Raw genomic sequence first — 24,808 nt, 5'->3', positions numbered from 1 at the left:
AGCTGAGCTCCACAATTATTTTTTTCTGTCTTAAATGGGCACTCTGGGCTGAACAAATATTTTATTCTCAAATTCACTTTAATAGCAAAACACTGAAATTTTCAGCAAAATCTGATAAGAAATAATCATATTACATAATTTTTTGTGAAACCGGTTATCCTGTCATCAATATGATATAGGTGGGCTAATAATGTCATTTATCAATAATCAAATTATCATCACTCCTATATGAATACTTGAAAAAATTTGGAGCTGATTTGTCAAATGATAGATGGGGGTCTGTCAATTGGGTGCATAAAAAAAATCATACTGAAATAGTGTTTACTCACATGGAGGTTCTCTTCATCCAGTAGATATATATTATCAAGGTAAGCTGCTCCAAATATTTTCTTCTTTGGCTTCAATTCATCAGGCACAAGGGAGTCCCTGAAAAAAATAATGCAGACCAAAGAACATCAAGGTAGACATTATATTCTATTCAACTATATTGCACCCAGGTTCCATACTATGTGGGATGGACTAAAATGCCTGAAAATTAAACATTTTACATTTCAATGAATAATTTCAACAAATTTTCTCTCAGAACAAATTCTGACAACTCTTAAGTCATTCCTTCGTGCCAAAGCACAAACAATAGGAAATTTGGTAAGTCAGCAGTCTCTCATAATACGCAACCACCCCACCCCTGAAAATCAAACATTTAGGTAAAATGATAATAGATAGATAGATAAATGGTATTTATTGTGATAAAAATTCAATTAGCAGCCAAAGGCTGAATTGCATGAATTTGTACATAGTAAAATCTTAGTAAACAAACAAGCGAAGCAGTAAAAAAAATAACAACAAAGTATGCTAATGTATAATACTGGAAAGGGGATACAAAAAGAAAAGCATAGAGAGGGAGAAGTAATGTCAAATACAGGAATGGGGAAAGGTTAGGAGTAGACTAAATGTATATACCTTTAACATAATGCACATTTTAACATAAATATATATTTAACTAATTTTGAATGAATAACAATACATGTAGATTGAAGAGAGGATTGTATGAAATTACTTGCTTTGTAGAAAAGAAAAAAAAATAAAGCTATTAATTGGGTGAAACTGAAGGAGGAAAACATGTATAAATATTATAAATGATACAGTAATCTGGGTTGGGATTGCTCTCGACATGCTTGATAATGATTCTAAATAAACACTGTGTTGATGGTAATAATAATAGTTAAGGGAATCGGAGTAATGAATGAATTATCTCAAAAGAAATTTAAATTAAAAATAAGAGGACGTGGAAGTAATATGATCTGAACAAAAATGTAAGTGTAAAGTGGGTTATAACATTAGCCAGTGATTTTTCGGAAGAGAAAGTTGAATGATTACTGCAGAAATTAACAATTAGCAAAAATCAAACATTTGGCCACAAATTAGGTGTAGGCCAGTTCGTAAAATCTCCAAAAACAAGGAGGGGCTGCTTGTCTGTCACATCACAAAATTAAAACATTAAGAATTTATAACTCCATTTTTCATTCACAGTTTCATCAAACATTTTTCTATTTTCAATTTTTCCTGCTTTAATCAAAACCAACTGATTGTTATGGTGAGTCCCCCCTTAAATTTCAATAACTCCATTTTTCTTTCACAAAGTTTCATCAAACTATATCATCAATATTTTTATTTCTATTTGTCATTTTTCTGCGGCTATTCAAACCAACGTATACTCAGGGTGAACTTCCCCTTTTTGTGACCGTCCCCTCCCCATCCATGCAGCCGTTACGGTAGATTAAATATTGTAGTTACCACTTCAGAGATTCCAGTCCGTGGACATCTTCTTCTCGCTGTCTAAGCAGTTCGGAAAGATTTTCAATCAGGTATTGATGTGGATCATCTGGACATACCACAGCTAGACCAGTTAAGAGAGCCTGGGGGGTGTTTCACAAAGAATTAAGTGTAACTAAGGGTGTGTTCAATGGAGACGCACACATGATATGTAATGCACAATCTTATTGATTCATTCACAGTAGCGCACTTCTTCTTAGCATGATCTGACCAATTTGATGATCATGCCTTTTAAACCATGCACAACTGGGAATTTAAGTGTGTCTCCAAGTCACAAGTAACTCTTCGTGAAACACCCTCCCCCCCCTGGATATCAAAGGAAAATAAAAAGGCAAGATGACAATATTCTCATACTGAAGCCAGGGGCCTGTAATACAAAGCTTCGCAATCATTGTAGAACATTTTTTTTTATGATTGATTACATTGACTACAATGTAAACTTGTGAAAACCAAGGGTACGATCAATCGCTAATCTGTGAGATATGGAACTAGGACTACGTCAAGACTGATCTCAATGGTATTTAATCTGTAAAGTACAATGTAGGCGTTTGCTCTGATCTTTTATTTAATATGTTTTGTTTTGCTATTTTCGTTTGTTTGATGTCTTTTCATTCTGCATTCCAACAAGATACAAAGGCAATGAAAACAGTATCAAAAGCTGAGAGTATTGTGATATGAAAATATATGGGATATATCAAACCTAAGGGTATAGAGGGCCTGAGGTTCTCTCCCCACCTCATAGTTTGATCATCTACATTGTTTAAAATCATCTTGATTTGAACCCATTCACAATATTACTGTAATCACAAGGTTTGTTTAAGGACTTATGAAATTTTGCAAGAATGGTCCTTGCATCAACAAATACAAACTGATTTGCTTTAAGGTAAAATTGATCTGGATCTATTACTTGTCAATAAATGAAATATGCAAATATCCATTTTCTTGCAACACCCCCTAACAGGAAATGAAAGAAAAAACTGCCTATAATCAGCAACATTGCTTTAACTTTGCAATGAATAGGATTTCCAGGGGTTTCTTTTAGAATTTAGGGAGCAAAATCGCCCCCAGCTCCCGTGTAATTATTTCCCTGCCCCCCCCCCAGAAGAGTCATTCATACCTCATAGACATCAGGCACCTTGTTCCTCCTCAAGAACTGCTTCAGCTCAGGGTTCATTGTCTTCATGTTAGACATCTTGCGAAATCTGAATGCAATTTAGTTTTAGTAAAGATAATTTTAAACAAAACTGTCAGATCACTCAAGAAAAAACAACACTGAATAGACCTACACATTGATGTCATTGTGCGTTGCATGCTTCAGTGATCTGCAGCTACATGTATCACACTTCGAGCGACTACATATTACGCACAATCCTACAGGTACATCCTCTGAGGGAACGTGCTATGAGAATGATGTCATATTAAAGCTCTATAAGCATTAGCAAAGATGGACACTTCTGTTTTCAAGGAAACACTGTACGTTCAATTGAATCGACAGACGTCACGTGATGATGATGATGCATCTCTGACTCCATACTCGTATACCTTTGGATCTAAAGTTCTGAACTATCCTCTGGGAATATTGTTGGCGTTCATCCGAACCGTTGTATCGTTTTTCCCCTATGGCGTTTTTGTACAGGGAAAATCTATACCACTTAAACCAAAATTACAAGCATGTAGCTCTTTTGCGATATTTTCTCCAGTCCCTGGTTTTGTGTGAAAATAAGGATGCCAATGTCAAGCAATTGTCTTGGTTTTTCCAACCATGTATTTTTCGAGCAATGAATATGTTGTCAGGCTAGGGAACTAAGTGTGAAAATTATATTTAGAGGTCTGGATCTATACACCTCGGCATAAGTTAGCAAAGATGGACATTTCTGTTTTTTCCCTGTATGTTCAATAGAATCAACAGAAAAGTCACATTATTGGAGAACACATTTTTAAATGACCAAAATATTTAATTTGCAAAAAGGGGTGTGATCAAGAAGAAAAATCTCTGCAAAAATTTTACATCTTATATTTTTTGCACTTGTATGGTTCAAACTACCCCTTATCAACCACCTAATTTTCGAAGCATCATATCTGCAAATATATTTATCAGTTTTACCTAGTTTTCGTCTCATTTGTGCAGAAAATTGAGCAGATCAGATTCCCATGTTTGTATTCGCCTATGTATTGGTGGACAACGAATGCAATGAATTTTTATTTGCTCATTTGCACCCGTTCATTTGATTTGACCACCCGTGATACACTAAGTTTACGGCCGATTATTGCCGCTGTGGCGAAATATTTTTAATTTTCCAAATCATGTCAACATGCTAAATGATCATCTCACTACTTCCACTGCCAGCTCCAGGATATGATTCGATGATTGACAATGGATAGATTATAGATCTATTTGTTCTAAAGCCGTTTCCTATCAAGTTTTCTTGGTATGAACAACAACTGTTTATCTGGGGGGTTTGGGTCTGGTCAATACAATGTTGATAACTTCTACTAAATTTTTACCTTCTAATTTTGTTTAATCAATTCTTACCGCTCCTATGGACACTGCGCCTACTCTCCCGCACCTATCATTTGTAATACGCAAGAATTTTAATGCGCGTAAGGTGGTCGGTTTCAAAAGAGAGGTGGTCAATATGTGGACTGTGGTCTAATACTGATTAGACAGTTTAGTTGGACAACCCCTTCCGGATCTATTTATGCCAGGGTAACTCCCTACTTACCAGATCTGACATGACTTAAACATAACAACATCACCCCAGCCCGACCCAATCCCCAGGCCTGCCCTGGTCGAGCTGCAGTGGTTATTTTTGTGAAATTCTGAGGCGTCTCCAGTCCAGAAAAAAAAGTCCGAAAATTAACCCAGGGAGCTCCCTGGTCTATCGTGACACACAAATCCTGACATCGAGGCACAGACTGGAACCTCAAAAAAACAAAATATAGCCTCAGTCTCGATTGGCCATTTTGTTTTGAATTTTGAAAGGAGAACTATTCATTTTTTCGGAGCTGGTGCTCCCTGGTCTATTGTGACACACAAATCCTGACATCGAGGCACAGACTGGAACCTAAAAAAAAAATATATAGCCTCGGTCTCGATCAGCCATTTTGTTTTGAAATTTGAAAGGAACAGAACTTTTCGTTTTTTTGAGGTTCCAGTCTGTGCCTCGATGTCAGGATTTGTGTGTCACGATAGACCTTCATCCATATAATCATGGTACCGTAAGTGCATACGGTACTTTCTTAAGATTACTATTGAGACCCCAATCTACCCCAGACCTAGTGTCTCCCTCGTTTTGCACGGTCGAGACTCCTCTGCTCTGCTGGGCTCTCGCCCGCGAAGCGGGCCGGAGCTCCCTGGGTTATCCGAAAATATAGATTTTTTAGAATTGACCTCCGATAAATGATGCTACCTGAATATGCCCGTATACAGTATCTACCGGTATTTCATTATTTCACAACGGTTAAGCTTAGTCTTAGATCTACTTACAATACTATTCCAGATCTCAAGAAACTTCAAATCTATTGATTCCCGGGTGCTGATTCTGCTTTGATCCTGCGTCCATGTCAGCATACTGCTAGCGGGGGCGTCGGCCGGCCGCCGGGCTAGCCCCGGCCGACCAGCCATGTCGTGTCCGTATCTCCGAGCTTTTTTTTTTAGTAGATCAACACGTTAATTGAGCAACTTTGAATATTCATAACTTGTAATAAGCGCAGTCTTGACGAGTAAGACCTTGAGGTAGTGTAAAATTTTCCTTTACGAAGTTTTAAGCAATTTGGAGCGTTTTGTGTTTTTAAAACATATTTGCTCCAAAAAAAGTGCTGATATATTATAATTCAAGTTAAAAACAAGCAGAACCCCCAATTGAATGTTTAAATTACATTACACCTCATAGATTTAAGTACATACCTTATTTCTCTGCAACCAGGGGCGCATCCAATTTTCCATGGGGAGGGGGCACATTTTCACGAGGAAAATTTGACAAGCAAAAAAAAAAAAAAAAAAAATCTTCACTTTCAGGGGGGGGGGCACAAATTGTGTTTTAGCGGCATTTTTGCAATACAAATTTTAATTGTGCCTTTCAAGGGGGCAAGGGCCTGCTGTACCCCCTCCCCCCTCCTGGATCCGCCAGTGTCTACAACCATGCAAAAATTTTTAAACATATATGGCATGGGCTTTTACTAGTGCAGCATTTATTGTATTTCTTATTTTGTTAGATAAATGTCGATGTTTTTGTCGACTTTGACACCTTGTTTTCAAAATTAAGAGTAAACGAATAGCATTATGATTGCTTGGATTCTTTATTTGTATATAATGCAAAATTTTATGAATAGATGAATTTTGAGGTCAACGTTGTGATCACATGGGGGTCTAAAAAGCAAAAAATGTTTTTATTGCGTATATTTCTCGAGCCCTTTGTGGATGCCCTTCAAAGCTCGATAGCAAAAAAAAAAAATCAAACACATGAACCCATGTTGATCAATATTTAGGTGCTAAAGTAACTCTGCGCAAATTTTGTGAAAATGACATGGATTTCTTTTTAAATGATGTGGAATGTCCTTAAATCACGATTGAGATAAATTAAGATCAGTGCTTCCGACTTCTTGCAGTTTTCTCCCAATAGTGTACAAGAAAGTCACATCTGGCGTTTGTACATCAACAATATCAAGTTCATTACTTATTTAAAGGGGAACTTAATTCACCCTGAAACAAAAATTATTGTAAAAATAGCAGAAAAAAACTATAATAAAAAGTATCGCCGAAGGTTTGAGAAAATTACATCAGAGAATGCGAGCAGCTTTCCTAAATGTCGTATGGTAAAAATCAAAGAAATGTTATTTTCTCAGAAATTGAAAATAGTTTTTTAGTAACTTCAGTATACCATTTCACATCCGTTCCTAAAAAGAAAACAAAAATAAGTCATCATGAACCATTTGAAAGATAAAATTTATGCATCTTTATATTACATAACATACTGTATGGGCCAGCTGCTCGTTTATGACGTTACAAATCAAATAATCAAAATTCTGATAACTTTTTTCATTCTTTGATGGAATTTTCTCAAACCTTCGGTGATATTTTTTATCATCATCATCAACATTGCCGTCAGATTATTATCCTTATTGTCATTTTCGTTATTAGTATTAGCCGAACCCGGAACCCCCCCATCTCACCTGGCTACGGGCCTGAAGGTCTTGGAATCGAGGGATCTCGACCCTTAATTATCTACGGGGGCAAACAGTTTCCTTTACTTTAAAATTAAAAATGAATTGATGATTCTGACATCTATATGGTGGAAAAATCAAACAAGATATCCTGGACCATAATTATATTGACCAAACAAATCCCGCAACAAATGCAATTTTGACAATTCAAGAACATTTCCAAAGGCTAAGCATAAAATTGAGATAGTTAAAATTAGAATTCAATATTTTCTTTCTTCCATTTTATAACAGTGTAGAAACACCCACCTAATGAATATTCATAGCCGAGCGGGCTCTCTCTACCCCAACGAACGTAGAGGGCAGCAACACAGCGTCAAGGCCCTATATAATATAGGGCCTTGACAAGCGTCAGAGTTATCAATAGACAGAGGGTAGGCACTTAATACTTCAGTTTGAAAGGACACTCGTAAAATGACGTCACTCTCGCCGATGAATATTCATTAGATTGTGGTCGTGTGTGTTCCATACAAACATGCACACAGAAGTGCATGCATGCAGAGAGTTATATGAGAGGAACATTGTAGGTGTCAATAACGTGTGTGTACTATTCCATGCTGTCCGCATGGGAGAGAGTGCATGGCAATTCGGTTAAACGAAGTTTCCGATATAAAGAGATAATTACTCTATGTACAGTAGACGTATACTGTAATAGAGGCAAATGTCAGATCAGGGGAGGCTGGAGTACAATCAGGTTTTCTTTTTGTAAGGGAAGAATAGTGTATAATTATAGCCAATTGATCTAAGTAAGGGAAGTGAACAATGATGTTTTTTAAAAAGAATGGAATATACCTGCATGGTGAAGCCAATTTGAAAGGAGGTGAGGCAAGTTTCAATGGAGGTTATTAAAAAAAATAAACTGTACAACACATTATAGTGAAGCCAGTTTAAAAGGAGGTGAGGCAGGTTTCAATGGAGGTTTTTTATAAAGAATAAACGGTACCACACATGGTGACGCCAGTTTAAATGGAGGTGAGAAAAGTTTCAATGGAGGTTTTTTCAAAAGAAACTGTACCACACATATCATGGTGAAGCCAGTTTAAAAGGAGGTGATCAGTTTCAATGGAGGTTTTTATAACTGTACTCTGAATTATGGTGAAGCCAATTTAAAAGCAGGTGAGGCAAGTTTCAATGGAGGTTTTTTAAAAAGAATAAACTGTACCACACATTATGGTGAAGCCAATTTAAAAGGAGGTGAGGCAGGTTTCAATGGAGGTTTTTTAAAAAGAATAAATGGTACCACACATTATGGTGACGCCAGTTTAAATGGAGGTGAGACAAGTTTCAATGGAGGTTTTTTCAAAAGAATAAACTGTACTACACATATCATGGTGAAGCCAGTTTAAAAGGAGGCGATCGAGGCAAGTTTCAATGGAGGATTTATAACTGTACTCTGAATTATGGTGAAGCCAATTTAAAAGCAGGTGAGGCAAGTTTCAATGGAGGTTTTTAAAAAGAATAAACTGTACCACACATATCATGGTGAAGCCAGTTTAAAAGGAGGCGAGGCAAGTTTCAATGGAGGTTTTTATAACTGTACTCTGAATTATGGTGAAGCCAATTTAAAAGCAGGTGAGACAAGTTTCATTGGAGGTTTTTAAAAAGAATAAACTGTACCACACATGATGGTGAAGCCAATTTAAAAGGAGGTGAGGCAAGTTCCAATGGAGTTTTTTATAACTACTACAAATGATGGTGAAGCCAATTTAAAAGGAGGTGAGGCAGGTTTCAATGGAGGTTTTTTTAAAAAGAATAAATGGTACCACACATTATGGTGACGCCAGTTTAAATGGAGGTGAGACAAGTTTCAATGGAGGTTTTTTCAAAAGAATAAACTGTACCACACATATCATGGTGAAGCCAGTTTAAAAGGAGGCGAGGCAGGTTTCAGTGGAGGTTTTTAAAAAAGAACAAATTATGGTGTAGCCAGTTTAAAAGGAGGCGATCGAGGCAAGTTTCAATGGAGGATTTATAACTGTACTCTGAATTATGGTGAAGCCAATTTAAAAGCAGGTGAGGCAAGTTTCAATGGAGGTTTTTTAAAAAGAATAAACTGTACCACACATATCATGGTGAAGCCAGTTTAAACGGAGGCGAGGCAAGTTTCAATGGAGGTTTTTATAACTGTACTCTGAATTATGGTGAAGCCAATTTAAAAGCAGGTGAGGCAAGTTTCAATGGAGGTTTTTAAAAAGAATAAACTGTACCACACTGTGAAGCCAATTTAAAAGGAGGTGAGACAAGTTCCAATGGAGTTTTTTTATAACTACTACAAATGATGGTGAAGCCAATTTAAAAGGAGGTGAGGCAGGTTTCAATGGAGGTTTTTTTTAAAAAGAATAAATGGTACCACACATTATGGTGACGCCAGTTTAAATGGAGGTGAGACAAGTTTCAATGGAGGTTTTTTTCAAAAGAATAAACTGTACCACACATATCATGGTGAAGCCAGTTTAAAAGGAGGCGAGGCAAGTTTCAATGGAGGATTTATAACTGTACTCTGAATTATGGTGAAGCCAATTTAAAAGCAGGTGAGGCAAGTTTCAATGGAGGTTTTTTAAAAAGAATAAACTGTACCACACATATCATGGTGAAGCCAGTTTAAAAGGAGGCGAGGCAAGTTTCAATGGAGGTTTTTATAACTGTACTCTGAATTATGGTGAAGCCAATTTAAAAGCAGGTGAGGCAAGTTTCAATGGAGGTTTTTAAAAAGAATAAACTGTACCACACATGATGGTGAAGCCAATTTAAAAGGAGGTGAGGCAAGTTCCAATGGAGTTTTTTATAACTACTACAAATGATGGTGAAGCCAATTTAAAAGGAGGTGAGGCAGGTTTCAATGGAGGTTTTTTAAAAAGAATAAATGGTACCACACATTATGGTGACGCCAGTTTAAATGGAGGTGAGACAAGTTTCAATGGAGGTTTTTATAACTGTACTCTGAATTATGGTGAAGCCAATTTAAAAGCAGGTGAGGCAAGTTTCAATGGAGGTTTTTTAAAAAGAATAAACTGTACCACACATATCATGGTGAAGCCAGTTTAAAAGGAGGCGAGGCAAGTTTCAATGGAGGTTTTTATAACTGTACTCTGAATTATGGTGAAGCCAATTTTAGCCACTACTTGATGAAGTCATGTTGCCTTGTCAAAAGGCTAGATCTAATAAAGCATTATCTCCTTTGATGGTGCGTCACCATTCACATTATGCAACTACAGGTGAAGATCAAATCTGTGATTGTTTCTCTTTCATGTTATTAACAATTTATTTTATATGATAGCAAGATTGGTATTTTTACAAGCATTCTTTCTGATGAAATTGATTTATACCCTGGGACACTGTTTGTGACTTTTTCTAGTAGATGTATTCAATGCCTATGCAATATTTGTAAAACATGTATTTTTTAAAGGCAGTTGGCAGCTGAATGTTATAGTTGTGAAACAGTACTAAATTACTCCATAACAGTATCTCTTGTAAAAATATTTGATTTGTATTAGGCCCCCTCTGTGATTGTGTAGTTATACCTTGTTTTAATAAGTTCATTACAAGATGAACATTAAACTACATCACACCAATGACAAAAGGGGTAGAAGCACAGGTTTGCAACCTTTACTTTAAAGTTCAGCTCTTTCAAGAAAAATTGAATCTTCACCATACAAAATGTAAATATGGATTGTTTAACAACTATAAACAAGATTATAAAATATAAACAAAATTTGCAGGACGCTTATTCTGGCTTGTCTAGCCAATTTTATCTCCCGACAACTTAACCCTAACTAGGCCGGGCTTTTTTGGCTGTTCAGTGGCCGGGGGGAGTTGATTCCCCCCCCCCCGAGACCTTGGTTGCCGATGGCGCAAGTGCCACAATAATTTGCATGCTGGTATTGTGCGATGTAATCAACAAGGCTGTAGGATAAAATTTTCCAAAATAAGGAGATTTTATTTTATATAAATTAATTATGCTAATTTATGCATAAATTATACTTCTTGTTCTAATTCACTAAATAATAAAGCTCCTTGAATGCTAAGTTTTGGTAAAATTATTCTTTGTAGCATTCTTAACAATCTCGATTGGAAAAAAATTGTTTTGGAAATCAATTTCTATTGTATTTTATTGTTTTATGAATTTCTTATGTATTTCTCTGATTTTCAACCTTTTGTTTTGCTTTGTTTTTCCACCAGATTTATTGCACAACCTTTTTGAAGCATAATTATGCTAAAATCAATTTATTTCAGCTGTTTAAAGTATAAATAATCATATCTTTATGACTAAGATGAGAAAACTCAATTTGCATTGAATTTGTATACAAAATCATGTTTTGGCACAATTTTTGGTCAGACATGCACTTATAAAATGTTGCGTAATTTCAGAACCGCGTACATGGGCTTCGTAAATTTGGTCTCAAGATGCGCAAGACTTTTAAGTATAAACTCTGCAATGGCGTGGTCAAAATTCGCGCGGTGGAATTATCGCAGAAAATGTTGAGGGGGGAGTTGATTCAACCCTCCCCTCAGCCTGTTTTGGGTTAAGAATAGTTGCTCTAATCAACTTGAGACTTAGTCTAAGTGTGTATTATTGAGTACAGATGATCTGATCAGATTTTGGGGTTAAGAGTCAATGACTCATTAAATACATGATATATCCTATTCTTGCTGTTATTCAGTTAAGAATCATTTGTGGGATCAAATTCAAAATTAAGGTAAGGTTCTGATTATATTGCAAGATTACAGATATGCAGTCGTTATATAAATTCAAACAGTTCATTTTCACATCATCTGTACAATTGTCAATAGGATGAAATTCAAGCTTGGTTCCTGAATGCACATTTAATGCAGATAATCTCTGTAAATAGTTGTAGTTCAGTTCATAGGTCACAGGCATCAGTATACTTGTATACCCAAAATATCTCCTATTCCCATGTCTTATAGAATCATTTGAGGGTTCTACTTCCAATATGGCTTATCTGTGCATATGGCTGGTGAAATATTAGCCCATGAGGTCAAAGTTCATGGTATAACAGTCATGTCCTCAAAAAGCATATTTCATCCAAGTGATAGTTGTGACTACAGAGGTTTTGAATATTCAATGACCTTGATGAAGACAAAAGCACAAGCCACGGGAGGATTTGGATGATTCTGACCAATTAGCTCATTAGCATCAGAGATGCCAAGTTCAAAGACCAGCTATGCGTGAGATTTTCTTTGAATCTGAGTGAGATCACAGACATTGTGTACAATGTATATGGGGATAGGCTGTGATAGTTGCGTGAGACAGAGATTTGACGGGATGAACAAGAGTCCAAAATGCTCGAGTCTCACGCATAATGCATGAGACTTGGTAGCTCTGTAGCATAGGGACCTGCACTCTGACTGATAACTTTTTAATCTCCTCAAATCTTTGAAAGGATCAATTTGAAAATTACCTCTTGTGTTAGTGAAGGTTTTAAGTCAAATTTCTATTGTCGGCAAGGTCATGTTAAAAATGTAAATATATAATGTATTCTTGGTCTAGCAAAGACAGTGCCATAAGTTTTGACTGCATGTATTTGAGAATCCATCTAGTTAGTCATAAAACATCAACTAATTTTATCCATTCAACTTAGGGTTCCTTAGGATACTTGCAAATGTTAACCTGTGTAAATAATGATACATTGTTTGTTGCATTAATCGGCATTGAGGCTGATCAATAACTATTTGATGCAAGACTAAATGACCTTTGTGTTTTATTCAGTATTGTTAAAATGTCTCATATCATTCTGAACATAATTTGCCACAATTTTTGCTGCCCACATAACAGTCATTGTAGATGTTTGTGCATAAACTTGATTAGAATGCATGCCATTAGCACACAGTACTTGCCAACTTTTAGTATCTTATCATCTTTTATCATGATCCTAGGCCTGCCAGTACTGAAAATAAACGTATTTTAAACTGTATTATAGTGTATATTTTTATTTACTCAAACTGCAGTTAATACTTGCTGTTAACTATTGTAATTATCACTTGTTCTTTTTAACAGCAAGAGTATGTTGCTATATGTGTCCAGACACCCCAATACCAACAGTAAATACATTGATTTAAAGATTCTCATTGATCTTGAACAATCACATCCTAAGCTGTAAAATGATTTATCTTGATAATATTGATCAATAATATCCCTCGCTAGTACTTGATTGAATGCAGAAGAAGTTTGGTGAGAGCTTCAAATAAGAGAACAAGATATGGGGTTCACTTAAGCATGCGATGTGTAATATGTAGTTCAACTACTTAGCAGTGAGCAAAACACGGATATCGAAGTCTTGTATTTTGTCTTCAACTTTTAAAACCTCACATTTTGACAGTATGAAGAAAAAAAAATACTTTTTTGGATAACCCAATGTTCTAATATACGTTTGGAAAACCGAATTACTATTTTGGTTATTTTCTACGAACCTTCACTGGCAACTTATTGTTGATATTTGGGTGGCTGGCCAAATTTCGTTATGTTGAGAAAAAATATCAAAGAGCATATATGAAAAAAAAACATTTATGTAAAAAAGCTTGCCTAGCTGCTAGTATTTTCGTCTCTTGTACTATTTCATGTTACTCTGATAGATTTCATGTTGTTACACAAAATGGGGTTTAGTATTCAGAACAACCCTTAACTTTGCCTCAACCACAACAGTACTTGCCAAACTGGATAAATCAACATTATCAAGCTGTGTAGAAGAACTTCATGATCATATAGATACCATTAAGTGCATACATATGTAATGTCTTTCAAGCTGTATGACATAGATTTTCTTTTCCATCCAATATCAGCTTCTATATTTTTTAAGCTTAGTATTTATTGTCATGTTGGCAAATTGTGAAATAGTTCATGTTGAAATATGTTGTATGACCTGTCATGCAGTTTTAATGTTATTTTTTAAGAAAATATTCTGTCAACATTTTCAGTACATATACAAGGTTTAAAAACTGTATCTTATAAAAGTTTATTCAATGTATGCCTTTACCAAAGTTGGCCATAAGCACAGTGGGTACGAACTATCACTGATGACAACAGAGCAATCGCTCAAAATATATGTATAGCCTTATAAATGTGCAAGTCAATAAAATCTACTATGACTACATAGTTTTTCTTTGTGCAACACAGTCATATTTCATTTGGATGAATTAAAAATTGAGTGGTGTGTTGGGGTAATGCTATGGTAACTGCAGTTCTGTTGTACTCTGACGGTTGGTGTTGTAATGATGTGATTGCCAGTGTGTGGACGTCATGTTGTAAGAGAAAGTTAAAGTGAGTGTTTGCTTTGAAATGGACTCAACCCATGAAAGTTCAACTTTGTGCTGCAGAAACTGGTGTGGTAGTGGGATAATAATGATGATGAGGAACAGGGTACCCCAGTATTCAATGCTATTCTTAAAGCCACAATTTTAAGTATATTTTACTCAGTATTTTGCTAGAGTAAAATACTTATCCATCGTTGGTATTCAATTGCATTTTTTTGGCTAAGTATTTTGCCTAAATGTAAGTCGGCCATCTACTAGACTTAAGTCTGCATATCCAAAAATGAAACGCACAGAAATTCATTCATACATTTGGCACTATTTGGATAAAAATTTATAACATCACAATGGGTATTAGTATTTACCTCATTTTGGATAAGGTAAATTCTGAGATCTGATCTGCATGCAAGTTTAAGCATTTTGTTAAGCCAGCCAAATTGCTAAGTAAAATACTAATAAAATCAAAACTTAGAAATTAAAAGGCGGCCAAGGTATTATTTTTTCTCCAGAGGACATGTACAGATTTCTTGTTGACAAAGGATGACATGATTATTTTGCATAACCTGGCTTATAAAAAAATATATTATGTATATTCCATTTCAGTGATAATTGGATTTTTGGGAAGGGGATTTTTACGTATTGGGGGAATGGAAAAGTTTGCTTCTACATAAAATCCATTCCATTCCTCACCTCTCAAGTTGGCTTTACCATCATTTGAAGTACAGTTTATTCTTTTTCAAAAACCTCCATTGAAACCTGCCTCACCTCCTTTTAAATTGGCTTCACCATCATTTGTAGTAGTTATAAAAAACTCCATTGGAACTTGCCTCACCTCCTTTTAAATTGGCTTCACCATCATTTGTAGTACAGTTATAAAAACCTCCATTAAAACTTGCCTCACCTCCTTTAAAATTGGTTTCACCATAATACCAGTACAGTTTTTTAAAAACCTCCATTGAAACTTGCCTCACCTCCTTTTAAATTGGCTACACCATAATTTGTTCTTTTTTAAAAACCTCCACTGAAACCTGCCTCGCCTCCTTTTAAACTGGCTTCACCATGATATGTGTGGTACAGTTTATTCTTTTGAAAAAACCTCCATTGAAACTTGTCTCACCTCCATTTAAACTGGCGTCACCATAATGTGTGGTACCATTTATTCTTTTTAAAAAAAACCTCCATTGAAACCTGCCTCACCTCCTTTTAAATTGGCTTCACCATCATTTGTAGTAGTTATAAAAAACTCCATTGGAACTTGCCTCACCTCCTTTTAAATTGGCTTCACCATCATGTGTGGTACAGTTTATTCTTTTTAAAAACCTCCAATGAAACTTGTCTCACCTGCTTTTAAATTGGCTTCACCATAATTCAGAGTACAGTTATAAAAACCTCCATTGAAACTTGCCTCGCCTCCTTTTAAACTGGCTTCACCATGATATGTGTGGTACAGTTTATTCTTTTAAAAAACCTCCATTGAAACTTGCCTCACCTGCTTTTAAATTGGCTTCACCATAATTCAGAGTACAGTTATAAATCCTCCATTGAAACTTGCCTCGATCGCCTCCTTTTAAACTGGCTTCACCATGATATGTGTAGTACAGTTTATTCTTTTGAAAAAACCTCCATTGAAACTTGTCTCACCTCCATTTAAACTGGCGTCACCATAATGTGTGGTACCATTTATTCTTTTTAAAAAACCTCCATTGAAACCTGCCTCACCTCCTTTTAAATTGGCTTCACCATAATGTGTGGTACAGTTTATTCTTTTTAAAAAACCTCCATTGAAACTTGCCTCACCTGCTTTTAAATTGGCTTCACCATAATTCAGAGTACAGTTATAAAAACCTCCATTGAAACTGATCGCCTCCTTTTAAACTGGCTTCACCATGATATGTGTGGTACAGTTTCTTTTGAAAAAACCTCCATTGAAACTTTTCTCACCTCCATTTAAACTGGCGTCACCATAATGTGTGGTATATACCGTTTATTCTTTATAAAAAACCTCCATTGAAACCTGCCTCACCTCCTTTTAAACTGGCTTCACTATAATGTGTTGTACAGTTTATTTTTTTTAATAACCTCCATTGAAACTTGCCTCACCTCCTTTCAAATTGGCTTCACCATGCAGGTATATTCCATTCTTTTTAAAAAACATCATTGTTCACTTCCCTTACTTAGATCAATTGGCTATAATTATACACTATTCTCCCTTACAAAAAGAAAACCTGATTGTACTCCAGCCTCCCCTGATCTGACATTTGCCTCTATTACAGTATACGTCTACTGTACATAGAGTAATTATCTCTTTATATCGGAAACTTCGTTTAACCGAATTGCCATGCACTCTCTCCCATGCGGACAGCATGGAATAGTACACACACGTTATTGACAACTTCTCTCTGGAGCCAATGTTCCTCTCATATAACTCTCTGCATGCATGCACTTCTGTGTGCATGTTTGTATGGAACACACACGACCACAATCTAATGAATATTCATCGGCGAGAGTGACGTCATTTTACGAGTGTCCTTTCAAACTGAAGTATTAAGTGCCTACCTAGACAGAGTGGCGAAACCGGAAGTGTGCTCTGATTGGTCCGATATTTCATGGAGCTCCAATTAGTTCCCTCTGGCATATTTTCTGCGCTTGTGATCTTCTGCTGGGTGCATACCCCGGAAATATCAATAAACTACACGTTTTCTCACATTTAGTGATTAAATACCTCGACACTTTCCACTCGTGGATATACTTTCTAGACGCCAATGTGAGTATTTTAACATATAAAGTTGTCTTTTTGTAGATACATCTGGTGTTATTTTGCATAAATCGGCTTCCAAAATAATGTCGAAAAAAGTGTTTGGTAAGAGAGAAAAATTGCATTTTTTCAAGTTTTGTGTAATCATGTATTGCACAAATTACCTCAACGTGTTGAAAATAGTGTTTTACTATGACTGTCAAGGTTGAATGATCTTTTAACAACTTATTTCATGTTATTTTGGGGGAAATCCATTTAATTTCTACCAAAAACAGTTCATAAAATTTAGCATATGGGACTACCCTTCATAAGACCCTAGCCAAAGATAAGGAGCTGCGCCGCCGGAGCTTTCGGCGGCGGAAACCTTAGCCCACCCTATAGACCTAAGGCGGTTAATTAGTAATTTACAGGGATGGCGCCACCAGTCCAATGCCACAGGGTGGAGGCACTTTTTAACTTTAGACTTTAGTCTAGCCTAGGTCTAGTTCTAAGTTGCTGGTCTTGATCTTGAATCTACTAATATATAGATGGAAATATCTCATCAGAGAGGAAAGTATCCCTATATTATACTGTAGACTCTGTTTTTGTTATATTTTATAAGGCAAATGTGTTAACAATTTCAGATCTAATGTTAGGCCTAAGACTAAGTAGTAAGGTTAGTAATTAGACTTGAGCACTGCATGCAGTGCAGTTGTTAGATTAAAATTGTAATCTAACAACTGAACTGCAGACAGTACTCAAGTCTATTTACTCGATCTGGACTAGGGTCTAATGTTGGTGAATATCTACAGTAGATGTAGACCTAGTCTAGGCCAAGATTGATTCTAACTAATCGATATTTAGAGGCTAAAATCCAATAAAAGAGCTTAGATCTACCTCTCAAGACAGCAGGTGAATCAATCTAGATTCTAGTTAATACAAACAGAAGGAGTGATGACACAAAGTGCTTTGGTCTATGTCCTCAATAGCAGTGATGGTGCTAGATCTACATGTACAAATATATCAGGGACTGCATATTTATTGCTGTATGTAACCCAGCTGTGTTTGGTTTATGGGGATCGTTCATCTAGCTACAAGTTCAGGGCCTCCTGACAGTACTGTAATTTTATTCACTCCTAGTGTATGTCAGTGTAGTATTCAAAATGTGTTAACATGTGCTTTGACCTTAATATGACTGTGACAACAATGCTTGCATGGATTGATGATGGAAATGGATTATGGATTATCTGCTGGTAACTGTACTTGATCACTAATTTTGTTATCATAATTGCATGTGTTTTCAAAGATCATGCAATTAAGGTAATGACCTTAGTGACTACAAGTTTTAAGCATCAACTTTGGAAACAACTAGCTGAACAGAGTTTACTAATTTCAAAGGTGGTTTCTGGTAAGTCATAATCTAATAAATATCTCAGCTGATAATGTTTTAAAAATAGTTTATCAGGGAATGAAAGTTAACACAATCAGGAAATAATGCAAAATTGAAAGTAAAATATATTTTCATTCCCCCTTATAATTGTGCAATTTGGAAAGAATGAACAACATATATTGATATAATTTTTTTATGTATGATTGTTTTTTTTCATAAATGTATTTTTCGGGTATTTCCTCTTTTTTGTTTACAAATGCATCATGTCATTGGGACTATTGTACTACATTTTCAATAAAATCCCTCATTATCCTTGTGTTAGGATGTACATTTATATTTCCATGTATACCCATCTTTTTTATCTTATATCAAAATGCTTTTCCATATATGCTATTTTTATATAAGATTCATATGAAACGTATCTCCTGTCCTCAATGATTTGATTATGTAACCTTCAAATGCAATGTACCTGATGGATGGATGGATTACGACATACTGCATTTTGATGCTGATCTCCGATAAAAGCAGAGGAAGAACAACAAGGAGAAGAAGAAGTGTCTGTTATTCAAATTTGAAATTCATTATTAAAAAAATCTAGTTTAATTAAAATTGATTCAACAGCCTGTTTTTTTAATCTAATGCATGTGATTATGTAATGGGAAAATAAAAAAATTGTTCACATTATTTTTTTTACCAAGATATGATTTTCCGATTGAGATTTATTTCATTCTTATTGTCATTCTCGATGTATATATAGGATATGCATGCGCAATTTAAAAGTTTTTATGAGCTTTATTGGATGTGAAGGATTGAGTGACATAACGCAAGATTAAAAACAAAGTATTGTTTGAATCCATCTTATCGTGCATAGAGAAATATATTTCTTACATGGAAATCACCTATGATATCTTATTATTGTTTTCTCTTTTAAAAAAGTATCAGGTGATCAGGAGAGGATCCAGCTTTTGCCAAGAGGGGGAAGGGGGTGGGGCAGAATTTTTTCACCAACATTTTCCCCAATCGACTGCTCAAAGTTTAATTTTGTTTGTTTCTTTGAAGGGTTAGACCTAACAGTCACTTCATTCTTACAAAACAACATGAATATACAAAGGCCCTATTTAAACTATTGCGAGCACGAAGCTCGATCTAAAATTTTCAAAAATTTCATATAGATTTTCCTGAAAAATGAACATTTTTGGGTAATTTGTGATCCTGAACAAAATGCGTATGTAGCTAAATAATTCATGAATAAATAGTAATTTTTTAATATTCGTTCTGGCCTGATCGAAAAGGGACCTGTTAGGGACTGTTTGCAGTTAGCCATGACGACGATACATATTAGATCAATCAAATAATGCAAGCGAGAAGCGCGTGCTGAAAATTTTTGACATTCCGACCTAAACAAGGAAATTCTAATTTTGTAGTCATGAACAGAATAATTAAACAATGCGAGCGGAAAAAAAATTGAGACTTACATGTAGACCTAAAAACGGGACTCTCTATTCATGTTTTGTAAACCATGAAGATGGGTAATTAGGTATCTTCCTACATTAAAAATTTTGATATTCTGATCTGAAAAATGTTCATTGAAGCTCTATTACAAGCACTGAAAATTAAAATTGTAAAGTGGATATGGAATGCATGTAACAGATGATGCGAAAATGAAGCGAGAGCTGATATTTCTTGAATTATTTTAACCTAGGACTGGGACATTCTAAGGACATTTTGTCATCATATGAAAATGGTCATCTTTCTATTCCTCTTCCTAAACGCCAAATGAAATGTGTCAATATTCCATTATAAAAAATTATTGAATTATCAAGAATTCTCGAAAATTTTATCGTTTATTTATTGATTAATAAGCCCTATGAGAGTGCGAAATTTGTTGATGTCAAGGCTTGAAAACTTGACATATAAAGCACTTTTGTGATTATGAATAGGATGCATGAGTTAATATTTTATTAACAATTCATCAAGGGTTGTAATAAAAAAAGGGTTTTTGTCTCACCTGCGAAGCAAAGTGAGACTATAGGCGCCGCTTTTCCGACGGCGACGGCGGCGTCAACATCAAATCTTAACCTGAGGTTAAGTTTTTGAAATGACGTCATAACTTAGAAAGTATATGGACCTAGTTAATAAAACTTGGCCATAAGGTTAATCAAGTATTACTGAACATCCTATTAGAGTTTCATGTCACATGACCAAGGTCAAAGGTCATTTAGGGTCAATGAACTTAGACCATGTTTGAGGAATCAACATCGAAATCTTAACCTGAGGTTAAGTTTTTGAAATGTCATCATAACTTAGAAAATATATGGACCTAGTTCATGAAACTTGGACATAAGGTTAATCAAGTATCACTGAACATCCTGCATGAGTTTCACGTCACATGACCAAGGTCAAAGGTCATTTAGGGTCAATGAACTTTGGCCGAATTGGGGATATCTGTTGAATTCCCATCATAACTTTGAAAGTTTATGGATCTGATTCATGAAACTTGTACATAAGAGTAATCAAGTATCACTGAACATCCTGTTCGAGTTTCAGGTCACATGATCAAGGTCAAAGGTCATGTAAGGTCAATGAACTTTGGCCATGTTGGGTTTTTTTGTTGAATAACCATCATATCTCTGTAAGTTTATTGGTCTAGTTCATAAAAAGTGGACATAGAGTAACCATGTATCACTGAACATCTTGTGCGAGTTAGAGTAGTATTCAAAGTCAGCACTGCTGCTATATTGAACCGCGTGATGCAGGTGAGACGGCCAGAGGCATTCCACTTGTTTATAAAAAAAAATTGTTTTAAAACGTTTTAAATCGTTTGTAAAGTTTTTCCTACCAATTATGCAATTTTATGTAAATCAATTAAACTATACAGTATGATTTAAGCTCTTGTTGTTTTAAATACATTTTTGGAGTAAGTATCAAAGAGATGACTTCAATTTTTCATTGATTTCCCAGAAATCAAATTTTAAATCAAAGAAAATAATGAAAGCTCGATGTCCGAGCTGAAATATGTTTTGTATTATATTAATTTTAAAAACTTGATATTTTAAGCTCCGTATCAGCATATTGAACAAGATATGTATCACAAACATCAAACATGCAATATAATGTGATATGAACGATACTTTTTGGGGTATTTTCTACCTCTTCCACTCACATTATTTTATTCACTCGCCCCCCCCCCTCATTCCTCTCTTTTCCCTTTTCCTTCTTTTTTCTTCTCTCCCCCTTTTTTTTGCTCCGCCAATGAGATCCACTTAGCAGTCTGGTTGTTTTCTCCCTCATTTTCAATATTTGTCCTTGATCTTGCTATAGCTATATATAGGCTCTCCATCTTAAACATGCATGACAGGCGTCTTTATAAAAGTTTAGAAGGTATACGTCGGAGAATGAAAGAGAGATTGAGAGGGAGAGAGTGATAAAGGGAGGGGTAGTACTAATAAACACGTACATTTACAACTAAAAGATTATTGACAATTTCCACCATTTGCCAGGATAATTGTCAGATTAAACCAATGAGGGGGAAATGGAGGTAAATATTTTTTTAATGTGACAATTATTGTCAATCCGCAAATTTAAAATCAAGTGAAATTGTTTTTACCAAGAAGATCGAAAAGTTCCGAAAATAAGAGGAAAATAATCAGCATTTAAATAGATGATAATTTCAGAATATTAAGCCTACATCACTTCACTTAGAATAATGACATTGCGGCCGCTGATGAAAGTTAAGATGGAAACAACTATAAATCACATTTCTTCAGATATGTACAAGATATTATGATAATGATGATCAGGCGCAACGGGTTGAAAGGCGATCACCCTCTACATTTTTTTTTAAATAGTTCAAACAAAAAAGAGAAAATCGAAGGAAATTTGTACGATTGTATGGGTATTGGCACTCTCATTATACCCCCTATTTTTCGTTTGATAAAAAAGTTTATATAACGCTTAGATCCTCTGCCCCCCCTATTAAAAAGATGATAGTGCTTATCAAGGGCATCGCCAGGAGGGGGGGGGGGGCAAAAACCGCCTCAACTTTTTTAGTTAAAAAAGAAAAGAGAAAGTATGTTCGCCGTCCTGATGATAATGATGATCATAATAAAAATAATGATTTCAATGATAATTATTTATAGTGACAATGATGATAGTCATAATAATGATAATAATAAAGAAAACAACACTAAATCAAGAAATAATTCATCCCTAAGACTCCCCTTTTCGTTATACAAAACAGAAAGATAAATGGTTAATTTTTAAGTGACATAAAAAAAAGACAAGTTTGCAGGCCGATCCGATTACAAAGCCTTTGACATCTTGATTAAATTCTAATATTCATACTGTCGAAATTATTCGAGTTCATTTTAACACATGAAATTCGATATGAGTACAATGCTCCTATTTCTAATTGATTGACAGTCAGTGAAAATATTGTAGCTAGGAGTTGCCACCTGTATGGGCCCGACCCCTAAATCAGCGCAAATAATTATATAGCCCACATTTTTCAGGGGACTATATTATATTCTAAGTTTAAATAAAAAACATTTATCGTCAAAATATATGCTTTTCCTATATATTCTGTGTGATCATTTATGTTTATTATCCCCGTACGATACCGGAGTTGTGATTACAAATTTCAGTGTAGTGTTTCAGAAGTAGAAAACTGCCCTGCCCCCTCCCTCAAATTTTCCACTCCATTATGTCTTCGGCATCACCTTGTTAATTTTTTGTATTCCCATATTGTTGCCTATTTTTTGTTGTCCATTTTTTATTTATAAATTGAGTGAATCAAACTTGTATAATTCTTCAAATTATTATTTAAAAAACGGAATGGAGCTTTAATAAATATTGCCAGACAATTAAACCAAAATGTTAAAGGGGATCCATCATCAAGTCCTAAATCAAAGAGGAGAAATTACTTTTAGACTAGCTCGATTATGATTTCTTCCGGACCTAGGCTAGTTTGCCGAAAATCAATTAAAGGAATAATAAAAACGGGAATAAAAATAGTGATGATTGCCAAATCATTGCATGTGCGCAGGGGGAACTAATCAGCCCCCCATGGCTGACCTTTGACCGCGCGTATCATGTTTTCAGTGCGCGTGTCGCCACTCTGTCTATTGATAACTCTGACAAGCGTGTTGCTCTAAGGAAGGTCAACTCGATACGCGCATGCAACTGAGCTGCGCGCATATTTTATTGTTCATGACAACGAAATCAAATGCCGATCAAATACAACAACAAATTAGTAGTGATCAAGAAACGAATATGAAAGAATATGACTACAACGATATCAAAGATAACATTAAAAAATATGTTGAGGGATATACATAAATATGAAAACATACTTTGATATTTAAAACTTTACAAATGCAAGTTTCAGGAAACTAAAATCATTACCAAATCGGTGATTGTTGTTATCAGCGATTTCACCAGACGGCTGAATTAGGTGATTTGCGCCGAGACGATTTTGTGACCACTCGCAAAGCATTTCGGGATTGAATATGTCCCCCTTATTTTCTCTGGGCTCTTCGCTGAACCCATCATCATTCTATCCTTAAGCTACATTATGCTCCGTCGTCTGCTTAGATTTCAACCCCCTAGTCTAGCACTGGTACTTGTTCTGCTAGGCGTCGATCAGCATTTATCTGCAGTCCATATAGGCCGTGACTCATTTATTTATTTATTTATTAGAGCAGGCAGCAATGCCAATGGGTATTAAAAAAAAATAATTCACGTATCTACCAATAGTATGTTATCATTTCTTTTCACCATTGTCCCCAAAACTTATAAATTTAGAAATACATTCCAATCAGTAATAAGTGAAGTCCACATCTAACCTAGATCTTGATCATGTTGATCGATAGACCAAAAGCTTCAGTCTCTGTATTTTGGTTGCTCTGCTGAACTGCGCTGGCTCACTCACCGATAGAGATTATAGTAAAATGTCAGAAATTGTTGAATAAATCCCCAGAAACGACGGTTATTCCTGTCTAGTTGATCGATAGACCCAAGTCTAAAGATCTAACTTTATTTGTCTAACTAGACAAATGCTCTGACCAGTCTCGATCTGTTTGTTGAAGATGTTGTTCCACACTGGATATCTAGGTAGATCTAGAATATATATAGATCTAGCACGACTAGTCTATGCAACAATAAAAAAATACTAAAATAATAATAAACTCAAAACAGATGAATTCCACATTGTCTTTTATAGTATAGGACGCCTAAATCATTTGAGGGTTGGTCCATGCAAGCTAAGTTTGGTTCAATTAAGGCCAGCCTGCATGGGCTAGCCGCTAGGAGGTTATGATTTTTTTTAGTCCGTACGTTAAATGCCTACAGGGTAAAATCTAGATCTA

General features: G+C 35.4%; 1 protein-coding gene across 1 annotated transcript in view; it reads right to left on the bottom strand.

The window, feature by feature from the left end:
* LOC121415314 (dynein regulatory complex subunit 6-like) overlaps positions 1-5,435 on the bottom strand; it is a 33,578-nt gene extending 28,143 nt beyond the window's left edge. The window contains exons 1-4 of the mRNA XM_041608493.1: positions 5,321-5,435; positions 2,951-3,035; positions 1,795-1,916; positions 330-426 (exon numbers count right to left, since the gene is read on the bottom strand). Of these exons, the coding sequence (XP_041464427.1) occupies positions 330-426; positions 1,795-1,916; positions 2,951-3,025 (294 nt within the window). The 5' untranslated portion in view covers positions 3,026-3,035; positions 5,321-5,435. The remainder of the gene's footprint in view (positions 1-329; positions 427-1,794; positions 1,917-2,950; positions 3,036-5,320) is intronic.
* Positions 5,436-24,808: the final 19,373 nt, after the last annotated feature.

This window comes from Lytechinus variegatus, chromosome 5 (assembly GCF_018143015.1).
Source record: "Lytechinus variegatus isolate NC3 chromosome 5, Lvar_3.0, whole genome shotgun sequence".
Lineage (NCBI taxonomy): Eukaryota > Metazoa > Echinodermata > Echinoidea > Temnopleuroida > Toxopneustidae > Lytechinus > Lytechinus variegatus.
The sequence above is the reverse complement of the archived record's forward strand: the minus strand, read 5'-3'. Positions and strand labels throughout refer to the sequence as shown.